At 36.9% G+C, this 25020-nt stretch overlaps 1 protein-coding gene and 1 long non-coding RNA gene across 4 annotated transcripts; one reads left to right on the plus strand and one right to left on the minus strand.

Moving 5' to 3' along the window:
- Positions 1-536: 536 nt before the first annotated feature.
- On the minus strand, positions 537-11546 carry LOC130051683 (uncharacterized). 2 transcript variants are annotated; one of them, XR_008799958.1, is made up of 2 exons: positions 11453-11546; positions 537-968 (listed from the first exon to the last, which is right to left on the minus strand). It is a non-coding gene; the product is annotated as an uncharacterized LOC130051683 (long non-coding RNA). The 2 variants fall into 2 exon arrangements; XR_008799957.1 differs by lacking the exon at positions 11453-11546 and adding an exon at positions 3844-4380.
- On the plus strand, positions 3897-21646 carry LOC125679427 (uncharacterized). Of its 2 annotated transcripts, none has more exons than XM_048918652.2 (3): positions 3897-4351; positions 15087-15959; positions 16645-21646. In XM_048918652.2, exons 1-3 carry the CDS (start codon positions 4319-4321, stop codon positions 21400-21402), a joined length of 5664 nt encoding a protein of 1887 aa, XP_048774609.2. In that variant the 5' UTR covers positions 3897-4318; the 3' UTR covers positions 21403-21646. The 2 variants fall into 2 exon arrangements, with proteins under 2 accessions (XP_048774609.2, XP_056010016.1); XM_056154041.1 differs by lacking the exon at positions 3897-4351 and adding an exon at positions 11752-14194.
- The last annotated feature ends 3374 nt before the right edge of the window (positions 21647-25020 follow it).

The following is a 25020-nucleotide window of genomic DNA, read 5'->3' on the forward strand; positions in this document are numbered from 1 at the left end:
GGAATCTGGCACAAAATAGGAAAACCGGTTCTTTTGACACAGACGTTCTTGGATTAATTAGTGATAGCAGCAGAACCTGTAAAAACAGTAGGTGTGAGGTCTTAGCAGGATATGGAACAACAGTCTTGTTTCAAATCTGAAATAGAATCTGGCATATCCAGGGGTCCGTGTTTGCCCAACTCTCTATTTTGTATTGCTTATAGGAGTTATGAGATTGATCGCTGTTCGTTATCTTCACCTTTCATTACAACTCAAAATGTAGCATTTCCGACTTTACATTTTTAAAATGTTTACGTTGCACACGTATTCCATCTTGAATGTATGATATATATATATATATATATATATATATATCAACGTTGAAAATTTCAACGTTTGGCCTACATTGAATTATGGTTTTCAACGTTGAAACCATGCTGCGTGCCTGCTGGATCAATAAGTACAATTACATTAATTAAATTCCATAAATGTTGCCTAGCAAACGAGCAAAAATACTTTCTTATAGTTCCAAAATATCTAGCACAAACGTACTTTCAAAAGTATTACAATTTTAATTCTCAGTGCGATTCCTTTTAAAGTGCTGTTTTTGAAAGAAGCTTCTTTCTATCTAGGACAAACCTAACATTTGATAAGGTTCAATGATGTATAAAACAGTTTATCTTTAGGTTCAATCGTTTCTCTTCAGCTGATAGCAGTCTGGGTGTGATTGGCAGAGACGGCCGTGTTGTGCCGTATTGATGTCGGTAGTGCGTCAGGGATGAGTGATCGCCAGGATCCCTCCTGACCTATAAGACAAACGTACGCTGTCTGATAATAGGTCATTTGGTTCAAGTGCACGTTATGGAGCAGGAAGGAAAAGTTGTTTTAGTTTATTTCATCCTAGATGGTTGTTGTCGTCGTTGTAGTTGTCCCATCATCATCAGCATCATCATCATCATCATCATTTTTCTTCTTGACATTGCCTGGATCTATAGAGATATACTGAACATGAGAATGTTACAAGTGATTGCATTTATCTTACCATTCAACGGATCGATGCAATCAGAAACGGGACATTGTTTTTTTTTTAATTTTATTTTTTCCCCATCAAGTCCATGCAAATGATTTATAAATAATATTCCGCTTTGGACTTTTATGTATATACATATAGACATGGATTTATTGAAATTTCTTCAAGGAAAAATACCCCGGTATGAGATTTAACGCATTAAACATCATCTAGAAGCTCATCCCTTATAAATCTTGTAGTTTTCAGTTAAATGTATAAAGACGAGTTAGTTATGTGATCCGCCTTGATTATGAAGACTCAAACGCGTCATGTGATCTAAAGAAAGTTCATTAATAAGCCAGGAAATGTTCGAACAATAAATCAGAAATGGGTTGCTTCCTACATCCACGACAATGTCGGTAAATACTTGCAGTCATTGTACATTTACATGTATGTTCTGTTTATAGTGTTCGTTTGTTTGTATTTGTGTGTGTGTGTTTTAAAAATCAAATCATAAATCTATTAAATTTTCTGAGTGCAGTTTAAAATATCTGAATCTATACGGCTGGAAGGTAAGAAGATCAAGAAGACATGAAGATTAAGATAAATCAGCATCATTAAAGCGGGGCCTAAACTTAGATGAACATGTCTGAATGTTACTCTTTGTAATATCAGTTCATAAAGAAGCTTTTCGTATCAAAATGCACTGCAGTGATTATATAATCATAGATTGGCTAAAGCAGTCATTGATAATCAAAAAGTACATGCATACAGCCATGCATATTGCACGTGCCAAGATCTATTTTCAAACACGGATGTTTTATTATTAACCGGGGGTGTTATTGTTAGTGAAAATCAGAGACAAATCATGATTGGACTTCAAATATCCTGCACATTGCACTAAATAAAATAAAGCTATTGTACTTATATACTGACAAGAACAATGATATTGTATATAAAGCTAAATGCATGGTTTCCTTGACCAGATTGTACATATGCTTACTCTCTGTGTGCAAATGTGGTTTTCTCTGTCGATTAATTTTTGCATGTCGATTAACGTCAAGTCGGTATACTCTCAGCCTGAAAGGTATAATATTGCCAGATATCATCTTCGATGTTCCACCAATGTCTTGAAAGGTTCCGATAGAAAAAAAAAAAGAAGAGAAGGGAAGCTTTCCCCTCTGGAGGTATTTTGTTTGGGTCTGGAAAGTCTGACTCATCGTTCCAAATTTCTCTTGGAGGTAGAGATAGCAAAAACGTGTTTAAAGATTAGAATATCTGATCGTTAGTGAAATCTTACAGTCAATGTGAATTTTGGAATACAGATTTTTACCGAGAGCTGTAGGTGATTGGAGGTGAGTGATGCTTTGGTCAAAGGATCAGTTTAAATTGAGGTTGATAAGTTTTAAAAACGGTAAGTGCTCTTTGATTAACTTTCTTTTTTAAAAATGTCAAAAATGATGGCGAGTTTGAATATTGGTCTCGAATCATTGATATTGTTGTCAAGTTTAGGTATTCGTCAAAATATTCTATAAATTAGCCATTCAAAATTTAATCCTTATTAATAACTATATCTAAAAGATATTTTCATTTATTCTTTTTTGTATTGAGAACATTTTTTTTTTTAGATCAACAACTAAAGAAACTAGATACATGTACATAACCAAAAAAAAAAACCCAGAAAGTCTTGAAAACATATACATTGTAATACGCAAAAAAAAAAAACCAACCCTTACTCGTATAGCCATCACCGAAATGAAAATTCTTGATAGCCAGCATACTTCTTTTTCTATTGTAAGAAGTTTAATCAGACATTTGCTCAGATGATCAAACATTAACATATGGTTCTGAGAAATATTGTATCTGTATGATGTGTTCTCTGAGATAAGAACGCCCGTGGCGCATCGGACGAAATGCGGCATGAGAAATATTTATCTCCAAACTGTATACATTTATATATACAGGTAGCACCTTCACAAACCATGACTGGCTAATATTATTGAAATCATAAATATTTCTTAAGTTTTTCTTTAGATTTATGATTTTTTTTTCCCTGTATATTTTTGGCATCATATATTTTCAGCAGATAATTTTAGTGCTACTAAGAATAACTTAACTGAAGCGGTACAAATGACGGGCAATTTGTAGTTTACGGATGTTTTCTACTTGAGTACCTAGCACCGAAATATACGGTTATATGCCTGTCTGTCGATCAGGAAGACATTACCAGTCTGGAATATAAGCAGGGTGTAGCAGGAGAGACAACTCAAATTTATTACATTTAACTTATATGTTTGGGGGGTTTTCTTTTCCTTTGGGAGGGGGAGGGGTGTAGATTTTAAATATGATGAAATTGGAAGTATATGTGTAATATAAGATTAAGAGACTTTAAGGATATAAGACGATGTTTGAGTTTTCCAATCAGATTTGCAATAGGCCAGCTGCCATTTTCCAAAACAAGGAGAAAGAAGGTACCATATTGTATTATCCATTAACGATTTACATACTTTTGAGAAAATCAGTAAACCATACCCCACATACACGTTTCGTTATAAACTACCTTACATTACTTTAAAAATTGAATTGAATTAGTAATAAAACGTACGATATAACTAGTGAATTAAACATATATATATATATATATATCAGTATCAGTAACGATGTCGAAATTTTGGATTGACGGATATAACAAAATTCTGTATGTGAAAATACACCGTGTATACGTTCTATATATTGACTATGACACCGTGTATACGTTCTATATATTGACTATGATTTTCTATATAGAGTACTAAGCATCAGGGTCTCCTCCTGATAATCAGTGACGTAATAAAAACAATATTGTGTATACAAACATTGGAGGCATGCTTGGCCTTCCTCCCTTAATGAACCCCTTCACAGGTATATCGCATCTGGAATCTCTGGGGATTAGTGAGCTGTACCTCCAGCACTATACTGATGATTAGGGCCGACAGGTCCATCGTGGAAACGGGGGTTCCAGCATCAGGTAAAAGGCAAAAAAAGAACATATCACGGCTAACCAAACATTGTCACATCATCTATGAACTTTGATGACTTGAATCAAATCAGAGTGATACAACTCATCCCACAGACATCATTTTCTAACTCTGAGACAACCTGAACTTGACCTTGGTCCCTCCTGCATGCGAAAATGGAATATTCTGACGACGGAAGTTACTTAGATAGATAGAAGATATGAGAAAAAATACATGAATAAAAAAATCTTTTGGATGTAGTTATGATGTATGTGTGATACTCCAACACTATATTCAATCGTCACAAGCGTTTCTGCGTTCTTCTACCGGCACCATGATGAAAAAGCTCGCTCTTAATCTGTTGAAGGTTAGTACTCGTGCAAGTCTGCTTTTTGTAAATAACTCGACTGTTTTATATATCTACACGTCTTTTTGGCTGTAGCAGAGACTGTTACATAACATGTGTTTAGATAAGACTGGTTTGTTGCTAAAATTCGCATAGGTAGGGATGTAGAGAGGTCTGTTTAATGCCTGATAATCTTACATGGAAATCAAGATGCATTTCATTAACGATGATGTTCTCGTTCAAAGTGTGCACCGAGTTCTATGTGAACGTACAAGAAACATGCCCTCTTCGCCTATGTTTTTCATGTTCCTAATTTCCTAAGAAAGTGATAATTATCTTTTTAACATCAAAAGTTCATTGTACTTTGTTCATCACAAGTCCGCATTGCTAAAATAAAATAAGAATTACCTTCTATAGTTTAAAAGGGATGACCGATATATTTCTTTATATTTTTTGGCAGTGAAACACTTAGGTTCGCCGAAAAGAAATACTCCTGAAGCCTAGATAATGATTATAAGATTGCACAGGAAATAACAGGAAATAACTTGAACCCTCTTCCAAACTTTATAATCAGTTCAGTAATTTGAAAGAGTTATCACTTTGGATCCTGTTACCACATTTGCAATTTCTGTTATCAAAAACTGAACAGTTAGGCTCGTTTTTCATCGGAATTTTTGCATCTTTTCTATGATATATCAAAATATTAATCTCCAGTCATCTTTCTCGGGACACTTGGGCACAGGTGTGATCTGAGAGCTGGAGCGTGGTATTCTCGCGTGAGGGATCGAGTCCCAGGAGATAAGCTTTAATCTCTACATGGATATGTAGATAATAATTCTTTTAATGAAGTTTATTTCATGATCTCGGTGATATATCCAAACATAGGAAGAATTGGTTTTGTTTGTTGGTTCTGACCTCTTAGCTTTTAAACTAATTACATGTAGCTTTCAAATTGATAAAAACTTGATAAGTTTTGATTACTTAGAAATATCAGGTACGGCCATTCCTTTTGAGGTTTCATCTTCGGCACTTCACAGTCAGATACGTCCAGTCGTCTGTCAGTTTTTAGAACCCATTGAAGTCACACGTGTTCGTCTTTTAAAATCTTTTACAATTTCCTGAGCTTATAGAAGACACACGTTGTCTTGTACAATCACATGAGCCCTTGAAAGACACTCGAGGCCGCCTTCTACAATTTTCAGAAAATTTGGTTATCTTATACCATATGAAGAACACATGGCAGATACGCGTCATCATCTGTCATGATCCCCAGATTTCATGACAAACCAGTGTCTTTTCCATTCCCGGAGTCTATAGTAGACACGCGGGTAGTCCTCTTCTACATTCCCGGAGTCTATAGTAGACACGCGGGTGGTCCTTTTTTACAATCCCGGAGTCTATAGTAGACACGCGGGTAGTCCTCTTTTACAATCCCGGAGTCTATAGTAGACACACGGGTAGTCCTCTTTTACATTCCCGGAGTCTATAGTAGACATACAGGTAGTCCTCTTTTACATTCCCGGAGTCTATAGTAGACACACGGGTAGTCCTCTTCTACATTCCCGGAGTCTATAGTAGACACACGGGTAGTCCTCTTCTTCATTCCCGGAGTCTATAGTAGACACACGGGTAGTCCTCTTCTACATTCCCGGAGTCTATAGTAGACACACGGGTAGTCCTCTTTTACAATCCCCGGAGTCTATAGTAGACATACAGGTAGTCCTCTTTTACATTCCCGGAGTCTATAGTAGACACGTGGGTAGTCCTCTTTTACATTCCCGGAGTCTATAGTAGACACGCAGGTAGTCCTCTTTTACATTCCCGGAGTCTATAGTAGACACGCGGGTAGTCCTCTTCTACATTCCCGGAGTCTATTATAGTAGACACGCGGGTAGTCCTCTTCTACATTCCCGGAGTCTATATAGTAGACAGACGGGTAGTACTCTTTTACAATCCTCGGAGCCCATAACAGACACGTGTAATCTTGTTTTCCGATTTCCAGAGCCCACAACAGATCACCTTATACTACAGGCGGAACTCCAAACAGACACATGTAATAGTGTGTGATCACCTTATACTACAGGCGGAACTCAAAACAGACACATGTAATAGTGTGATCACCTTATACTACAGGCGGAACTCCAAACAGACACATGTAATAGTGTGTGATCACCTTATACTACAGGCGGAACTCAAAACAGACACATGTAATAGTGTGTGATCACCTTATACTACAGGCGGAACTCCAAACAGACACATGTAATAGTGTGATCACCTTATACTACAGGCGGAACTCAAAACAGACACATGTAATAGTGTGTGATCACCTTATACTACAGGCGGAACTCCAAACAGACACATGTAATAGTGTGTGATCACCTTATACTACAGGCGGAACTCCAAACAGACACATGTAATAGTGTGATCACCTTATACTACAGGCGGAACTCAAAACAGACACATGTAATAGTGTGTGGTCACCTTATACTACAGGCGGAACTCCAAACAGACACATGTAATAGTGTGATCACCTTATACTACAGGCGGAACTCCAAACAGACACATGTAATAGTGTGATCACCTTATACTACAGGCGGAACTCAAAACAGACACATGTAATAGTGCCTTATGTGTGATCACCTTATACTACAGGCGGAACTCAAAACAGACACATGTAATAGTGTGTGATCACCTTATACTACAGGCGGAACTCAAAACAGACACATGTAATAGTGCCTTATGTGTGATCACCTTATACTACAGGCGGAACTCCAAACAGACACATGTAATAGTGTGATCACCTTATACTACAGGCGGAACTCCAAACAGACACATGTAATAGTGTGATCACCTTATACTACAGGCGGAACTCAAAACAGACACATGTAATAGTGTGTGATCACCTTATACTACAGGCGGAACTCCAAACAGACACATGTAATAGTGTGTGATCACCTTATACTACAGGCGGAACTCAAAACAGACACATGTAATAGTGTGTGATCACCTTATACTACAGGCGGAACTCCAAACAGACACATGTAATAGTGTGATCACCTTATACTACAGGCGGAACTCAAAACAGACACATGTAATAGTGCCTTCTAATTTGGAGCCCATAACAGACACGTGTAATCTTGTTTTCCGATTTCCAGAGCCCACAACAGATCACCTTATACTACAGGCGGAACTCCAAACAGACACATGTAATAGTGTGATCACCTTATACTACAGGCGGAACTCAAAACAGACACATGTAATAGTGTGTGGTCACCTTATACTACAGGCGGAACTCCAAACAGACACATGTAATAGTGTGATCACCTTATACTACAGGCGGAACTCAAAACAGACACATGTAATAGTGTGTGATCACCTTATACTACAGGCGGAACTCCAAACAGATACATGTAATAGTGTGATCACCTTATACTACAGGCGGAACTCAAAACAGACACATGTAATAGTGCCTTCTAATTTGGAGCCCTTAACAGACATGTGTGGTCGTATTTCACAATTTCGGGAACCCAAAGCATTTCGTTTCAGCTGTTTCTGCGGGAATTCTCATTTCGTTTCTATAATAAGGTCGTTGGTGTCATAGGGTAACACACTTCTATCTTAGCAATTACATGTAGCTTAACTGACATGGAAAATATAGGGTTATTCAAGAAAAGGCTAAGTACAAAAATCATTAAACCAACTGTCACTTGGGAATTGCCAAACGTTATGGAAAGCTGGTCCATCGTTCCTTTGCAATATGTGCTTACCACACGGAAGCTCACTAACTCAATTGGCGTGTTCAGACGTCCTAATCTAATAAGCATATGTTTGTTTTAACAATCCCTACAATGTGTTTACCGATTGTGTAAATAATAGCAAGACGGTTTCTTTGTTGAATTTCGTCAGTGTGTACACTTGTAAAATAGTTCGGTAGAAACGGTTCTGTTATATTGATGTCATTCAATTTCATATTGGGTATGGTTTCCCATCGCATAGAAATGATTTGTGTTGATTGTTGGATAGCAATGCTGTTTTATTCCTTATCATCTTTAGTGTGAACAAAATTAATTTCAAAAGAAATGTATACTTACATGTGCACTTCCAGTACGAATTATTTGCGAAGTTATGGAATCTGGTTTACAAAACATGCATAATATTGTGTACCTCTCTGATGAAGGGTACCTAGGTTTCATTTAACCCAACGGAGCCCCTGAGAAGATTCTATCTAGACGATGTGTTGTTTCTGGGCTTGTTTGCATCAGTAAATGTATATTCGTGTAAATCATTTCTCCCACTTTCAAACAATCCATAGACACACGATATAACAAGAGAAGCTCTTTATACGTGAAGAAGAAAACCTTTCTAGTTAGGCCAGCAACTGCTTAAGCATAATGAGCGACAACATTCACTAAATTCCTTGGTATTGGGGGAAGAAAATAGTTCTTGGAAACTATCGGTGATACTATTGCAAAAACACTGTGATATAAATCGTTTCTCAAGTAACAATGGATTGCAGTGTATGACTCTAATATGACCTAAAATTGAGGCAGGTTAAGTAATCATGTATCGCAACCTAATCACCAAATAAACAAGAACCTTGCGCCAAATGAGTTAGATCAACCCCAAACTCCGGCTGTTATTGAGGCCCAGCCAAGTGATTAAGCCTAAGAGCGTTTATGTATCGTTTATATGACAATATTAACCTTCCGTCGCTCTCAGTACCAAAATATAATAGCTGGCGAGTCGTCTAATGAACGTGCTTGATATAAGTGTTAAGTTTAAATGATGTATTTACATGAGAGATTGAAACTGGAAATACATCTTATAAACCGTTTTGATTCAAATTCATGTAACCTGAAAAGGTGTCGAACATAATCATGTCACAGGAAGCACTGGTATGTGAAATATTTTAGAAGATTAATGAAATAACTCTTAGAAGTCATTAATTGACGTAAAAAGTTCACAATAGAAAATTCCTTCACATTTGTTTACTTCGAGAAGTCGGTATCATCACAATCGTACGAGTACGTAATACAAATTCTGATTGGTTCAAATTCCACGGAGATTTTGAAATGGCGCCAATAAAACGATTCGCGGATATTAATCATTGGCGACGTTTTGATTTTACACGCGGGTGATGTGTAGATAAACTAAATCGACCATATATATTCGAAGAGGAGGTCATTGTAGGTCTTTAATGAAAGAAATAAGGTTGACCTCTTATTTATCATATGCGTGAACTGGTCAAGCAATTTTTTTTTCTTATTATTATTATTTACATGATATGATCCTGTTATGTAAAAGAACAGCATCCAATAATACTTTAAAAACTACGTGAAGTTTTATTAACATCAGTACCGGAACCTTGACCGTATTGACAAATTGTTTTATCCGGATATATTCTTCCGTACCATCGATATGTACTTTGTGATATATTGACAAAAAATTGTCTCGCGTAAATTTTATTCATATTCGAGATAGCTTTGGGATTAGGTTAAGGGATTAAGGAGAGGGTTATAGATTACTGACATGATTGTGATGTAGAATTATGGATTAAGATGAAGGATTGAGGTTAGGTTTGAGGAAGAAGAACTTGGTTAGATAAACGACTATGATTGTGGCCGAGGCAGAATCAACAGGTCGAAATATAAATCAGGTGTTAAGACTGGGGTTTGGTTGGTTGTATCTTGTTTAACGTCCCGCTCGAGAATTTTTCACTCATATGGAGACGTCACCATTGCTGGTGAGGGGTGCAAAATTTAGGCCTATGCTCGCGCGGCGCTTACGACCTTTGAGCAGGGAGGGATCTTTATCGTGTCACACTTGCTGTGACGAGGGACATTGATTTCTGCGGTCTCATCCAAAGTCTCCTCTTACGACAAGCAAGGGGTACTGAGGACTATTCTAACCCGGATCTCTACGGGAGTGCTGGGGTTAAGCTTGGGATGACTATTACGATGACATCTAGTTTAAGAGGTTTGTGTGAGGATGGAGACGAGGATTTGACTAAGGTTGGAGTTAATGCTTAGAATTAGGGTTGGGCTTAGTTTGAACATAGGGTAAGAGTTATGATAAAAGAACATATTTAATGTTAGTTTTAATGACTCGAGGCTAGATACAAATAATAGAATTGTTGACAAATCAACACGCGAATCTGTCAATCGTTGCCCTTTTTATCCATCAACCTGACTACCCATGAACCTTTGAAACTGTTGACGTGTCAATTCATCGACCAGCCAAATTGTCGACCAGTTTACCCATCAACCAATCATATTGTCAACATATCGATCTTTCAAATTTTCGAATTATCAACCTGTAAAAAAGTCGACTTTTCGATTCATTGACCTGCCAAAATATCGCCTACCTACCCATCGGCTTTTCAAGACGTCACCTGTCGACCATTCCACTTGTCAATTTGTCAAACTTATCTACCTATCGATCTCTGTCAACTTGTCTAGCCAACAACCAGTCGAATTGTCGACCTGTCTACCCATGCACAAACAACAACAAATAAAACTGTATACATCAACACAGACTATGAAAATATTCACCCGGAACAACTTACATATAACTTATCAGCAAGTACTATAAGATATCGTGGATTTCAAGTTTTCTTTCCTTTTCACTCTAACATAACTTCAAATTGAATGGGCGAATGAATACAATGTGCCAGTATGCGTGATGAAATTAAAGTCAAATCTTCATTACCTGATGTATATAAACGTAACTTTCCTGTAATATAAATGTCGAAACATATACATGTGTTTTCTCAACAAAACAAACTATTCTCCACAGTATATTATATCAGTTGGAATAAAAACGCTCACCCATATTTTATATGATTGTTTAAAAAGGTCAATATGAGGAAATGAAATATGACATCAAGATTGTTAGGCGCGAAATTATCTGTGCACACAAAACCGTGAATACGTTTCATCAACTGACATCTCCATCAAGTCAGTATCCGTTCCCGAAGGATTGCCTTGCTGTGAAACTGAATAGTTTCGACGATGCGACGCAAAAGCAGATGCAAATAATGAATATAATGAAATTTGAAGGAAGAATTGTTTCTTGTGAGCAATCATTGGAAGACAGTTAGCAAAAGTAAATACTCTAACTTACATGCCAAGAACATGCACAGATATATCCACATGAAGCAATTAGGATCCTGAACTCGCGCGCCTCCTTCAAAACTGCCAAAGATTAACAGGCTAATTGCCTTGTACCTTGCAATGATCATATTGACATACATTGGAGCATATAAACAAGAAAACAGAGAGGGATTTTCAGATTTGAATCATGTACTGCAGTGCGCGCATTGATAATCATATATTTTTCATTTGATAAAGCACAGCTTGAACTAGGATTGCCAATTTGTCGAAAATAAAAAAAAAAATAGTAAACGTTTTGGACTACCATCTAACATTGGTCAACTTGAGCTGAATTGATGAACATCTTATATATGATTGAAGGTAAAAGTAGATTAATGAGGCAAGATATCACCCTCAATACATGTAATTTGCTTATTTGTAAGACATTTACAGTGATTAAAGTTTCAATTGATCACTGTTTTAAATGTACAATGTAAATTATACTGTCAATATTCTTAATAGATGTAGTCCAAAAAGCCAGTGAACGGTTCTAGTGAACGAAGAAAAATTACCTATCAATTTCAAAATCGATGATTTGATAGATATCTAATGAACAATTGAGTGGTGATGAGTACTTCGAAAACTTTAAAATAACAAAGGAAATAAAAATCAGGACTGGATAAAAATTAGTTATGCATTCTCTCTTGCCTTATTAAACCTTTTTCAAAGGAAATATGTAGGCCTATTCCTTGGTGGAATCAAGAAGACTTCTATTTATAGAGAAAGCAAGAGCAGAGCTCTTTTATCGAGCATCCCATGGTTTACTGCTTTGCTTCTTTTGAAAATGAGTCAGTGCTATGATATCTTTCAACGTCTAAGGAAAGTTCTGATTGTGGTCAAGATAACAAATTGGGACAAGAAATATAAGTTCAAAACATTGGAATTGTAGTTCAGTTGTTGGTAAGAAACCCAATAGATTGAATAATACGCAACGGCATACCGGTCATTAGGTGAGTATATTTATTTCTCATTAAAAGCTATAGGTATTGGATACTTTGAAGCATGTGTGAATGCTCCCTGAGAAATAGAATATTGTTGTGCCTGACAGAGAACATATTCTTTGATTGATTTATAACACACAAGATTTATAAATATCTTAGTTATCAATGCGGATATTCTTTCAAAATATTTTTCATAAAAAATCAATTCACTATTGCCATATGGCAATGAACAGATACACGTTTTGACGGTTGCTACAAATCAAAGAGAGGAAGTTGGTGTTCCTCTCCAGCTTCAACAAAATGGTTATTTATAGATAAAATCCAGCCATAAATCACACTGGCTTTCAAAATTTTATTTCTTGTGTATGTTATCGTTAATCTTTTTATCATTCTCGATAATCCTCAGAAGTCATGTTTATTTTAAAAATAAATGACAAAATGAACCCAAAGTAATTATTTTCTATTTTTATAAAATTTCTACCGTTTAGCCAATCTCTGTTTGTTTTATGAGAATTTTTCACTCATATTGAGACAGATGAAGCACTACAAGTTTAGACCTATGCTTAGCGCTTACGGCCGTAACAGTAAGGCATATTTAACGTGCTAACGCCTGCTGCGACACGGGTCCTCCGTATTTAAGGTCATATCCGAAATACCCGTGATTCTCACCTCTAAATGACGAGCGTCTGGGAAAGGAGCAATCACTACCCATATTTCACGTGACCATGGCACAAACGGGGATCGAATGATCGGTTATGAAGTGAACCGTCTACTATGCCAATTTAAAAAACAATATTATCATTATTATTTCATGTTTGTTTCACAGTCTATAATCAGTAAGTGAATACAAAACTTAATTGACGATTTCACATGATTAAGAATGTTTACCATTAAGTGAATATAACCTACTTGTTTCACAGTCTATAATCAGTAAGTGAATACAAAACTTAATTGACGATTTCACATGATTAAGAATGTTTACCATTAAGTGAATATAACCTACTTGTTTCACAGTCTATAACCAGTAAGTGAATACAAAACTTAATTGACGATTTCACATGATTAAGAATGTTTACCATTAAGTGAATATAACCTACTTGTTTCACAGTCTATAACCAGTAAGTGAATACAAAACTTAATTGACGATTTCACATGATTAAGAATGTTTACCATTAAGTGAATATAACCTACTTGTTTCACAGTCTATAATCAGTAAGTGAATACAAAACTTAATTGACGGTTTCACATGATTAAGAATGTTTACCATTAAGTGAATATAACCTACATGATTAAGAATGTTTACCATTAAGTGAATATAACCTACATTGTATCTTGTATATCCCGTATGCTACATAAGAAATGAATTATGCTTAGCCAAATCTAACCTATCACACCTCCAAACATACTAGTACGACTGTTTCCAGTACCAAACATACTAGTGCGACTGTTTCCAATACCAAAAATACTAGTACGACTGTTTCCAGTATTAAAAATACTAGTACGACTGTTTCCAGTACCAAACATATTAGTGCGACTGTTTCCAATACCAAAAATACTAGTACGGCTGTTTCCAGTACTAAAAATACTAGTACGACTGTTTCCAGTACCAAGAATACTAGTACGACTGTTTCCAGTACCAAACATACTAGTTCGACTGTTTCCAGTACCAAATATACTAGTACGACTGTTTCCAGTATAAGTTTTTACTCTTCACGTCGAGATTGACACAGAATACATTTACGAACGTAATGACTCAACATTTGCAGCAGAAGGTAGCGTTGTTTGATTTCTGTTTTTATCATGACTCAGTAAGCAGCTGTTAGCATGTTGATCCAATCATTACTTCATTCTAATACATTTGGACAATTTCAACTGTCAGTCTCGTTAAAAGAAAAAAAATGTGTATAAGACAGAAATGAAATTCTTCAATTCAAATACTTTTGATATGATACTCATCTATATTTGTTGAACAAGGTTCTGCCCGTCAATAGTAAGCATAATATGAGAGAGAGATGGAACTTGTGTTTTGGGTTTTTTCATCAACTAGGTTACTTTGAAGCAAAGTTTGATCATTCATTTTGCTCTAATGCTATGTACAGTTCCAATGTACATGCACTAGTTTGAAGTCTTGGTAATCACACATCTTCATGTACCACTAATTATGTTCTGGAGTTGTTATATCCACACAAACTGCGTAGAAAATGTTAGAAGAAATTGTCTACATGAACACATATATTTCATCTTTTAGACTTCTTTCTTCAAATCTAAGTTGTTTACATACATTTTATCTTACAAGGTAATCTTGATTGAAGCAAGTGTACCAAAAACAAACAGAACAAATGCCAAGTTTCTAATCTTTCAATGTACCCAATAGCCATGAAATATTGAAATAGGTGTTCAGGTTTTTTTTATATAGTTGTATGCCTAATCTTACAAACTATAACACTTATCATAAAGTTAGTCGTTCTGAGTGAAGTAAGGCAAATTCAAATGTTTATGGTATCTTTATGTATATTAGGAGTTTCGTTAATTGAGAAATTGATACAGAATAAACGGTTGACTTGTGAACACGCGTAAGACATCACTTAATATTGTTATGACTGCATTTCTACATGAAATTTACACACTATGAAAATTGTATCATATCTATTTCTTTCATTTCAGAGTGCAGATGAGAAACTACGGAACTTTGGAGGGAAACAATCGGGGAAATCTAACACCATCGAAAAACAGCCACCCCTCCCTCCCCGGTACTCAAACTCACTGCCACTAAGCATCAGGAATGCACCACTAGATGAAGGAAAAGATCAGAACTCTTCAGTGGATCTTGAAATGGCGGATAGAAGAACGCAGAGAGGCTCCAACAACAACCAGACGACAAGTTACGATACAAGGTCAACGGAAGTAAAACGAAGGTCAAGGAGCGCTGGGCCTTCGGGAAAAAATAAGATGAGAAATTCGATGGACGAGAAAAAGTTTTTAGCTGCTCAGGAAAAGAAAAATAAAGCATCCAGATATTATCAACGGAGACAAGAACTCAAACAAGGCACACGACATTCCCTTTACAACGAACCAGAATCTGACGAAGGAGGATTTCCTAATTATAGCTCTAGTGCATCCGACTCGGATGGTAACAAACAAGCAAATTGGGTGAAAAATCCATTAAGCATGAAAAAAGGTAAAAAATATGAAAAAAGACAACAGAGTGGAACTTATGACAATGGTGTTTACAGCATAAACGAAAATGAATACAACAGATTAGAAAGTCAAAATATAAAGAACCGTCAACCTACGAGAATGGGCTTATCTCTTGAATCCGAATATCAAGACAAAAATGGAAACCCAAAAAATAAGTTTCAGAAACTGGAAGAAAGACGGAATCAACGGATAGATTTTACTGTGACATCAGACGATGAGGTAAATTCTCCTGAAGCAGGGATTTCCAAATTAAGACAAAGAGCTCTTCAGGGATCCAAGCCATCAACTAAATTACCCGACACTTTGGAAGATTGGAACTTCTCTTCAAAAGCTCCACAGGTAGGAGAAATGTGTAGGTGATAAAGTATAGGTTCATATTTTCCAATGATAAGAATGTCTGTTTACACTTGATATTTAAACTTGATAGTAGATAACGGGATTGGATGCTGAATTTTCCACGTACACTGTAGCTGAAATATTTAGCAGAGTATGTTGCAAGCTGTAAATTTTTACTTATCGTATTTATTCTTAACTCGGAGATAAGTAAAGTTGGTTTGAGGGAAATAACCTTGAGATGGCATGAGCGGAGGAACTTAGGAAACATTTTACATGTAAAAGGTTTAATATGTATCTGTTTTCCAAGATTTTCAGCAGAAAGGTAGGATATGTTGATTTAGAATAGCGTAACCATGCTAGTTGTAACATATATTACAAACAAATGCAGGTGTATTTTAAATGAACGTTCTACTTATGATAATATGAAACAACTTCGATCTATACAATTAAATTTTGTATGATTAAAAAAAAGTTTTACAAATTAGTAGTAGTAATTTTGTTAACTTTACTAATTAATGTAAAAGAAAAACTAAGACTTCGTATCATTTATACTAGATTACATGTATAATTCATACTAGATTAATGTACCATTCATACTAGATGTACATATGCATAGTGTACCCCGACATACCGTGCATTATTTAATAGCGACATTTTGATAAGCTACTTCAATATCTTATATTTCCAGGTTTCTTCTGCAATCGAAGTTAAACGGACGTATCATGAAAATGTCGAACAGGCAGAAAATGGATCTTCCTCGTCGGAGCAGATTACTCTTCGACAGATAGGTCCTGGTATACGTGTGTCAAAGTCCCCGAGTCAGACCAGTAGCGATGGGGGACAACGGCGGGAAAACTGCCAAGACAAAAAGGCAACTGTGCAAGGAAGTTATAGAAAAATACCAAAACAGGAGAGTGACTTCCTGAAGATTCAAAATGTTAACAAACCTGAGCCTGACGAATCATCAAAACGAGATGATGGGACACGATCTGGTGATGCTATTAACAGAATAAGGGAAATACCCTCTGGAGGATACGCAAGATACACTGTTGAAAGTCAAGGGAATATCCCGTCACGTGTCCGAAACATACAGAATAGGAGTGAGGAGAAAGTGATTAATTTTCAGGAGGTGAAATCTAATCAACCGGTTACCATTAAAAAGGCAATTGACAGAATGGATAATAAAAGAAAATCGTATAGTGACGATGATTCTTTAGACGATCTGGTCGAATCAAATATACAATACTTAGAAAGTGAGTTCGAAAATGGAAAATTAAAGAAACTTAATAATCAGAAACCAGGAAAATTCCCAGTTCAAATTGAAGTGAACAAAGAAAAAAGGCGTTCAGCATCATTGGATGGCTTTGGTCGATCTAGACCTAGTGATTCTTATCAGAGTGAGGTAAAACTTCGATTGCAAATTCCATCTATAGCACAGAACAATCGATTTCACCAAACCAAAATCGACCCTCATAACCGTTACGATGACGGAGGGAAACGCCAGTTATATTCTCCTCAAGTACCTAGGAAGCCTGTTCAAATTACAAACTCCCAACCCCAATACCAAAACAGTGCATTCTTTCAAAACACTGTTCCAAAGTATGAAAGAAAATTTCAATCAGCAACAGCAAGTCCCTACTTACAAAGAAGGGCTGTAGATTTAGGGGAGATGGGAGATATATCTAGATCTGAAAATCAGCTTAACTCTCAAGAAAAGGGGTTTTCTTATCAGTTGCCGTCAAATTTCATTCATCCCTGTTTCAAAGAATACCAGACAACTGAAACAACTGTTTACAGAAGTAAAGACGATGATGTCATATCTAGGGAATCCGTAACAAAGAGTTTTTCAGTCCCAGCAATGGAAAGTGGAATGTTCTCTGATGTGGATTACGACATTGAAGTTTCTGAGAGAATTAAAAAGTGGGAGAAATATATGAAGAAACCTGGAGTGCAAGAAGGTGATAAATCATTATCATCAATTTCTGAATCCACATCTAACTGGTCTGTTGAGCCTGAAACCCCGGTACCAGTACCGCAAACAATAGCATTATCGTCAACATCCGTTACTGTGACAAAGACTCCCTCAAAACCTGCTGAGCAAGTGAAAACAGTAGCAGCCACAGAAACTTCAAAATCTTATTTCGAACCAAAAGTTAAGTCGACCGAAACCAATACACATCGAATTTTTCGTGTTGTACAGGACTCCAGACAAGACGATGCACAGGCGAAAGACAGTACGTTTAACTGGGTACAAAATCCTCTTGTGTCTGAAAATGATCAGACAGAGATGGGAAGCATTTGTGTGGAGGAATCAGTGTTAAGTCCATATGTGGTTTCCAAACAAGGGTGGCCTCCTCAAGTAGCTTCAATGTTGGAAGTGGAAAAGAGGCCTTTGAGACTTTGTAGGTTAGAAGATGAAATTAATGAACTTCAGGATGTTAAAATTGAGAGTGTTCGAGACCTGAGAAGAAAGTTTGACTCGGATGCCAGCGGGAACGAAAGTACAGACGTAACCGATACACCGTCCACATCTGCGGTGATGACGCCAATCCGCCAACGGAGACAATTTGTTCGGCCTGCTCAAATTCCAGAATCAAAAACTATGTACTTGCAAATGCCAAAGCAGAGAGAAAGTCAGTCCACACCACAATCAAAGAGTTATGAAAGGAAAATCAACACTCTCAGAGTGGAGAAGACACCTGTCGTAGAAGATGTGTGGTCACCAAACATGCCGAGTGATAAAGGATTGGTTAGCATCGAGCGTGTAAAAGCCCGAACATTGCAGACAATTCCTTTTTCTGAAGACCCAATATGGAAGGAAATAGAAGAAATGACGAACATGGAATTGTTGGTCAATGATATGAGTGAACCAGCTATATCTCCGGTTGTCCATCCATCCAACGAATCCTCAATACTGAAAAGAAATAGTTATGTAGGTTTTGAAAAAGCTCCAGTTAATGTGCCAAACACAACATTAACCCCAGCGACGCAGCCACAAATAAAACCTGTAGTAAAAGCTAAACCATATTTAACACCAACCATCCAACCACTAAAACTTACAGTTGACACGAAAAGTAGCGTTGATGCTCTAGATGAGGTTCTTGAAGACATCAGATCATCCTTACAAAAGAAACCTTTGAGTCCGAGTGTTCAGAGGAAACGAATAGATGATACTGGATCTTCGTCCGTGTTGTCGCCTACAGTTTCTAGCACAGGTCAAATATTTTTCCCGACAAAATCCAGCATCAAAACAGAAACACAAGCATCTGCAACTGCTCCTTTGACAAACCAGTTTGGATATAAACCTAGTTGGCAAGACCTGTATGAGAACAATGATGTCATTTCGTCCATGGAACAGTCTACTCATGTTCAGAATATGTCAACATACATCGACCCACAGTTCACAAAATATCCACATATTATAAACGGAAATTATCAACTGGATCCGCATCTTCTGAAAGAAAAACTGTTAAGCACTGGTCTCGCAGAATACCATTCGGAGACGGAAGAATCTCGAAGAAGAGCACCACCCACTCCTCCCGAGAGAAAGTGTGATGCTGAAAGACAAGTGTTGCGATCAATGGAAGAGCTCAGAAAGCTTGCGGAGGATGTTGAGACTAGGCTCCGTCAAATAAGGACAAAGATTATCCAAAGTGATGAAAATAAATTAGACATAGTTGTTTCAGCACTGAAAAAATTCGAACCGGACATTACCCTGAAGCAAGACTCGCCGCATAGTGAAAGTCGCGAAGAACATTCTAGAAAAATGAAAAAGATGGAGGAGGCATTGTCAGAATTGAACAGAATTTACAAGCAGCTAGATATTGACGAGGAGAAAAGCAAAGGATCAACTTCCCTCGGTAGGTCCAAATCATTTAATATCAATTCTTCTCGACCGGAATTTAAAAGAACTTTATCAGACTCAGATTACAATGTAAACATATATCGAGATGAATGTATAGCCGAAGTTGAAAAAGAAACTCAGCGTGAATTTGAAGACATCAATAAATCTTTTCAGACTCTCCTCGCAGAAGTGTCAAGTGATGCAATACAATCACCAAAGACACATGTGGAAGAAGTTGATCACAATGCGCAAATCAATGCTACACTAAAGAATTTTCTTGGCGATTTTCGAGCTTCGAATTCAAGGTCGACAACTGAAACAATTGACCCAACAGAACTGAAAAGGCAGTTTTCTCATTTGGATGACAATTCTCCTGCAATACAAAACCCGTGTAGAGATGTACTGAAATCCGAGGTATATACAGCTTGTTCGGGTCCATTCAATGTGCTGGTTGGAATCAATGGAAAACCAAGAAGACCAAATCCAATGCCAAGGAAAAAGCCACAAACGCAGCATTCAGAGAAACGGGGAGAAAACACAACACAAAACACTTCAAACTGTAATAATGGGGAAAACTGTTCTAATGTTTCAGAAACCAAAACATCTTCTGTGCGAATCCAGTTGTCGCCATCTTTATCACGCGAATCAGTATCAAAGGAATGTTCTGACTGTGATGACTTACAAAGTAATAATGGTAAAGCGCAAAGAAGATTTAAGAAAAACATGAATCTTAGTCATCGTAAATCAATGCCAGCGGACATGATAAGGAAAAGTGTGGAAACCCAAACTACTGATGTAAATTGGGGAACATCAGTAGCCAGTGTGAGAGAAAAGTTTTCAAAGAAAACCGAAAGAGAAGATTCTGTCTCGAGTGAAAGTTCTGTGGATTTTAGAGGACCAACGAGAAGGCGGCAGATAGCTAAGGGAATAGCTATGATGCTCGAATTCTTCAGTTCTAGTGACGACGAAAGGGGGAAAATGACTCTTTCTCATTCACACAGTGCACCTGACATACGCAGTTTGTTTGAGGCAGACTGCAAAGATAAACCGGTATCTAACAAGGTGCAGACACCAAGATCAGTAAAACAACTACATGAAACGAGAACCAGAAAACGATCTATAGAACTGAGAAAGAAAGAGAGAGGAGGCGAAGACAAAACAGAGGACGCGTCATTAGCATCGACAACATCTGATGATGGATACGGAACCAAACCTCCCGTTCATCCCGGCAAACAAAGATCATTTAGTCCAGAAGTTAGAAATGAGGGAAATCAACGCAAAATATCAGGTGAATCTCGAGGACAAACGCCAGCCGATGAATCGGATTTTGACAAAATACATATGCGCAAGGAAAAAGATCTTGCAAAAGATTACCAAGAATCCGAAAGACCACACAGTTTTCATGAACTTCTTGCAATGTTTGAATCTAATCCTTTAAGACTGATGAAAATGAAAAACTCATTAAGAAAATGTGCTTCTGTGGACGGAATTGAGCAGGAAACGATACTTTGTAAAACATTTTCATCTGAACCGGACCTTAGCAAAGCGGACGGTTTAAGTGGTCAAGCAATTCTTAAGCTCGAGGTTAAGTTTAAAAACTAAGATAGTCATAGTTAAACAAATGTAAACAACCTCATATTCACCAAATTAGAAAACATTAATAGTAGGCTAGCAATATTATGTAGATCAATTCTAGCGAAATTTGTAACCAGCTTTGAAAAGAGATGCAGCTTTTGTGAAGCTTTGGCGTTGAATCATGGCAGACTGTGTCATACTAAAATGTGATACAAAAGCACAATGTGATAACAAAAGACAAAGGTCGTGATGTATAAATAATTAAAATGGCGTTTTCTTTTTGCTTGATTCTGAAATAACGGGCATCACGTATCTTACCTACAGTATTCTCTATAGAGGTAAAATACACTGGCGTGATAGCTTTTCTTTGTTTGATGATTTACGTTCCACTCGAGAAATTTTCACTCGTTCAGAGATGCCACCAGCTTTAGATGAAGTGCCACAAACATTTACTTAGGCAGCATGGCGCTTACTGCAGTAAAAGTAAGGGTCCTTTATCGTACCAACATCTACCGTGACACGGAACATCTGTCTTCAAGATGATATCCGAAAGACCTGTGACTTCCGCTTCTAATGGCGAAGAAACAGACACTACTTATATTAAACGTCTACCTGCATGTTCACAATCCACTTTACAATGTTTTGAGAACACCATGGACCTTATGGGTCACCTGAGTACTGTTGAATCATTAGATTCGTAGGGGCTCAATTTTCGTGGGCACTCCTATCCCACAAATTTCAAACCACAACGAAATAAACAAATTATATAATGTTACAATGTACAGACACCATATCTACGAAATCATATCCCCACGAAGGTGTAAAATATTAACAATCCACGAAAATTAGCTCCCACGAATTTAAATGACACCACAAACTCACACAGCTTAAAAGTTTTCTAACTATGAAAACTGGTTGTCCTTGTGGTCAAAAAGGGTTTAATTCTTCTAAGTTTGGTTATAAGCATCCTTTTCCCCATCACAAAGTATGGGCATCAGAGAAATTATTATGGATGAAAAGTGGGGGATACGTACAATATTTTGAAATTGAAAACTTTTGAATTTACTTGATTAAGTCAAAAAATGCAGTTTTAGTAGACAGTAGTCTGGGGAAAAAAATGAAAACCCCTGCTGGATTTGAACCCGTGATTTACAAATCAGAAGTCTACATGTTCATCGACGGAGCTACCCAGCTTAGCAATCAAATTCGAAAGGAATATACAAATATTACTGATAGTTATATTTTCATTAATGTTTTAAAAAGAAGTCAGCCATTATACGATATTGAATACCTCCTTATTACATCTCAATTACAAACCAGTGGTCAAGACGAATACTTCATTTCAATATAGACCTTGGTTCAAGGTCATGATTCGTTGTCCGGTCATGAGTAACCTTTGTCAATAGTATGAGCTTAATGTTCAGGTGTATGATGCAAATACATTTTCAGTTTAGGAGCAATAGAACCCTATCATGTGACAGTAACCACTACCCCAGGGGTGACGAATTAACAATTTTGGTAGAGGCCTCAAAGCACGTTATACATGTATCGATGCTTCCGTTTATGCGCTAGATGTCCTGGGTTAAAGAAAATATCTAAAAGATGTCGTACATCATAACTGTGACCAGGTCCACGAATTTCTCAATTTTGATAGAAACGTCCATTCTCACTATCACCCCACGCCAAGTTCTGGGAGCAAAACATTTCAGATTTAAATTTTCACTATACGATCCTATGACCCCATCCAAGAGCTCAATACCCTAACCCAGGGGCCATGAAATTAGCATGTTTTGTAGACGCCTCATTGCTAAAATACAATTTAGATGTTCAGTAGAAAAAGATATCTCAACATTGCATGCATCTTCGCTATGTGATTCATTTAGCCCTACTCTTCGGCCTGAAATCATAATTCGTTCACAATTTTGGTAGATGCTCTCATATTCCGTATTAGAACTATGGACACATGTACCCACATATTTCCATGAGTAAAGAAGATTTCTTAAAAATTGTGCTTTTCTAAAGGTTCCCGCCCTACCTCTAAACCCCAAATGAGAGGGTCTATAAAATTCAGTTTCTGTTTCCGATCATTAGTAATATTACACAGGACTTGTGGTGAAAACGTTTCTGAGAATTCCAAGTTATTCAAACATTGACGAATACAATGACAGTTGGGACATGAGTAGTAAAAGTGACTTAAAATCGTATGATATATATCTTCATCACTTGCACAACTTCAAATCAAATTTCTGTAAATTTTAATTCACTGTGGACTAAATGGGGGGCTGTTGGAGCTGAAAATATGGCATATCCACCATCACACACTACTGTTTATTCGTGGTGACCAATGTTCGTGGATCGCCTTACCCACGAATTTACATTCCTATTAACATGTACATTGATATACATTTTTCATTTTCTTTAATTGAATCATTATACAGTATCCTGATCGCATTAGATACCTGGCATTGCACACGACGGAAACACTTTTAATTTCGTTGTCATTCAAATAAGTACAAATGCCTTGTTTCGTTTCTTGGTGTCCAACAAGGCTAAATATTAGGATTATATCTATTTCAGTTTGCACTTTCCAAAAGAACGACTTCATCGTTAATCTTACATTTTCTAGATTCTGATAAACCAACGGCAGAAGGTAAAGAACTTACAAGTTTCCCAGATTTTAGTCACTGTGTGATCGACATGTTGCAAATAACACCGACGAGATCAATATAATACACACCTTTATAATAAGTCGACAACTAATCCTTTACAAGAGAGATAACTCCATTTCATTTTTCAAATACGCTCAGTAGAATTATCCACACACACACACGTACACACACATTAGTCACAGCACAAGGGAATGCAGATGATGAGAGCATGCCTGGATTTGTCTAACCGTAAAGTAGTAAACACGCCCGGAAAGACTTCTCGAGCATTATTGTATTACTTACCTATCAATACATAAGAAATGGAACTTCTGCTGTACGACATGTTCTTCGGATTAATCACTACTATATCTCCCCTTCCCAAAAGGAGGACATATTGTTTTAGCGTGAAGCTTCTCATACATAGATTGCCCGGGCTATAACGTTTTTGTCTTTTGACAGGCTTTTGTTATTTGTTTGATGGGTATACCATGATAAGACAATGTGTCGAGTACCATTTTGATGACCTTTGCCTTTTATGTAAAGGTCAAATAATAGAATTTTAGGGGCATATTTTTTGTCCAGACCATAACTTCTTTGTCTTTTGACATAGGCATTTGATAATAAGACAATGTGTCACGTGCCATCTTTTATGACCTTTGACCTGTTATGTAAAAGTCAAATAATAGATTTTAGTGCATTTTTTTGGTCATAAGTTTTTTGATATTTGGTATGTGGGACAGTGTGTCGCATACAATATTTGATGACCCATGACATTTTATGTAAAGGCCAAGTAATAGAATTTTGAGGGCATTTTTATTGTCTGGACCATAACTTTTTTCTCTTTTGACATAGGCCTTTGATATTTGGTAAATGGGTATACCATGATAAAACTGTGTCACGTGCCATTTTTGATAACCTTTAACAACCTTGACCTTTTATGTAAAGGTCAAATAATAGAATATTGGGGGCATTTTTTTGTTGTCCGAAGTAAAACTTT

This window comes from Ostrea edulis, chromosome 2, assembly GCF_947568905.1.
Source record: "Ostrea edulis chromosome 2, xbOstEdul1.1, whole genome shotgun sequence".
Classification (NCBI taxonomy): Eukaryota; Metazoa; Mollusca; class Bivalvia; order Ostreida; family Ostreidae; genus Ostrea; species Ostrea edulis.

What these genes read in the sequence shown, in the direction of transcription:
- LOC125679427 (XM_048918652.2), top strand. Translation starts at nt 4,319, where the DNA reads ATGATGAAAAAGCTCGCTCTTAATCTGTTGAAG. An exon ending in TCGCTCTTAATCTGTTGAAG is followed by an intron (nt 4,352 to 15,086) that starts GTTAGTACTCGT and finishes CTTTCATTTCAG; the next exon opens with AGTGCAGATGAGAAACTACG. An exon ending in TCTCTTCAAAAGCTCCACAG is followed by an intron (nt 15,960 to 16,644) that starts GTAGGAGAAATG and finishes TTATATTTCCAG; the next exon opens with GTTTCTTCTGCAATCGAAGT.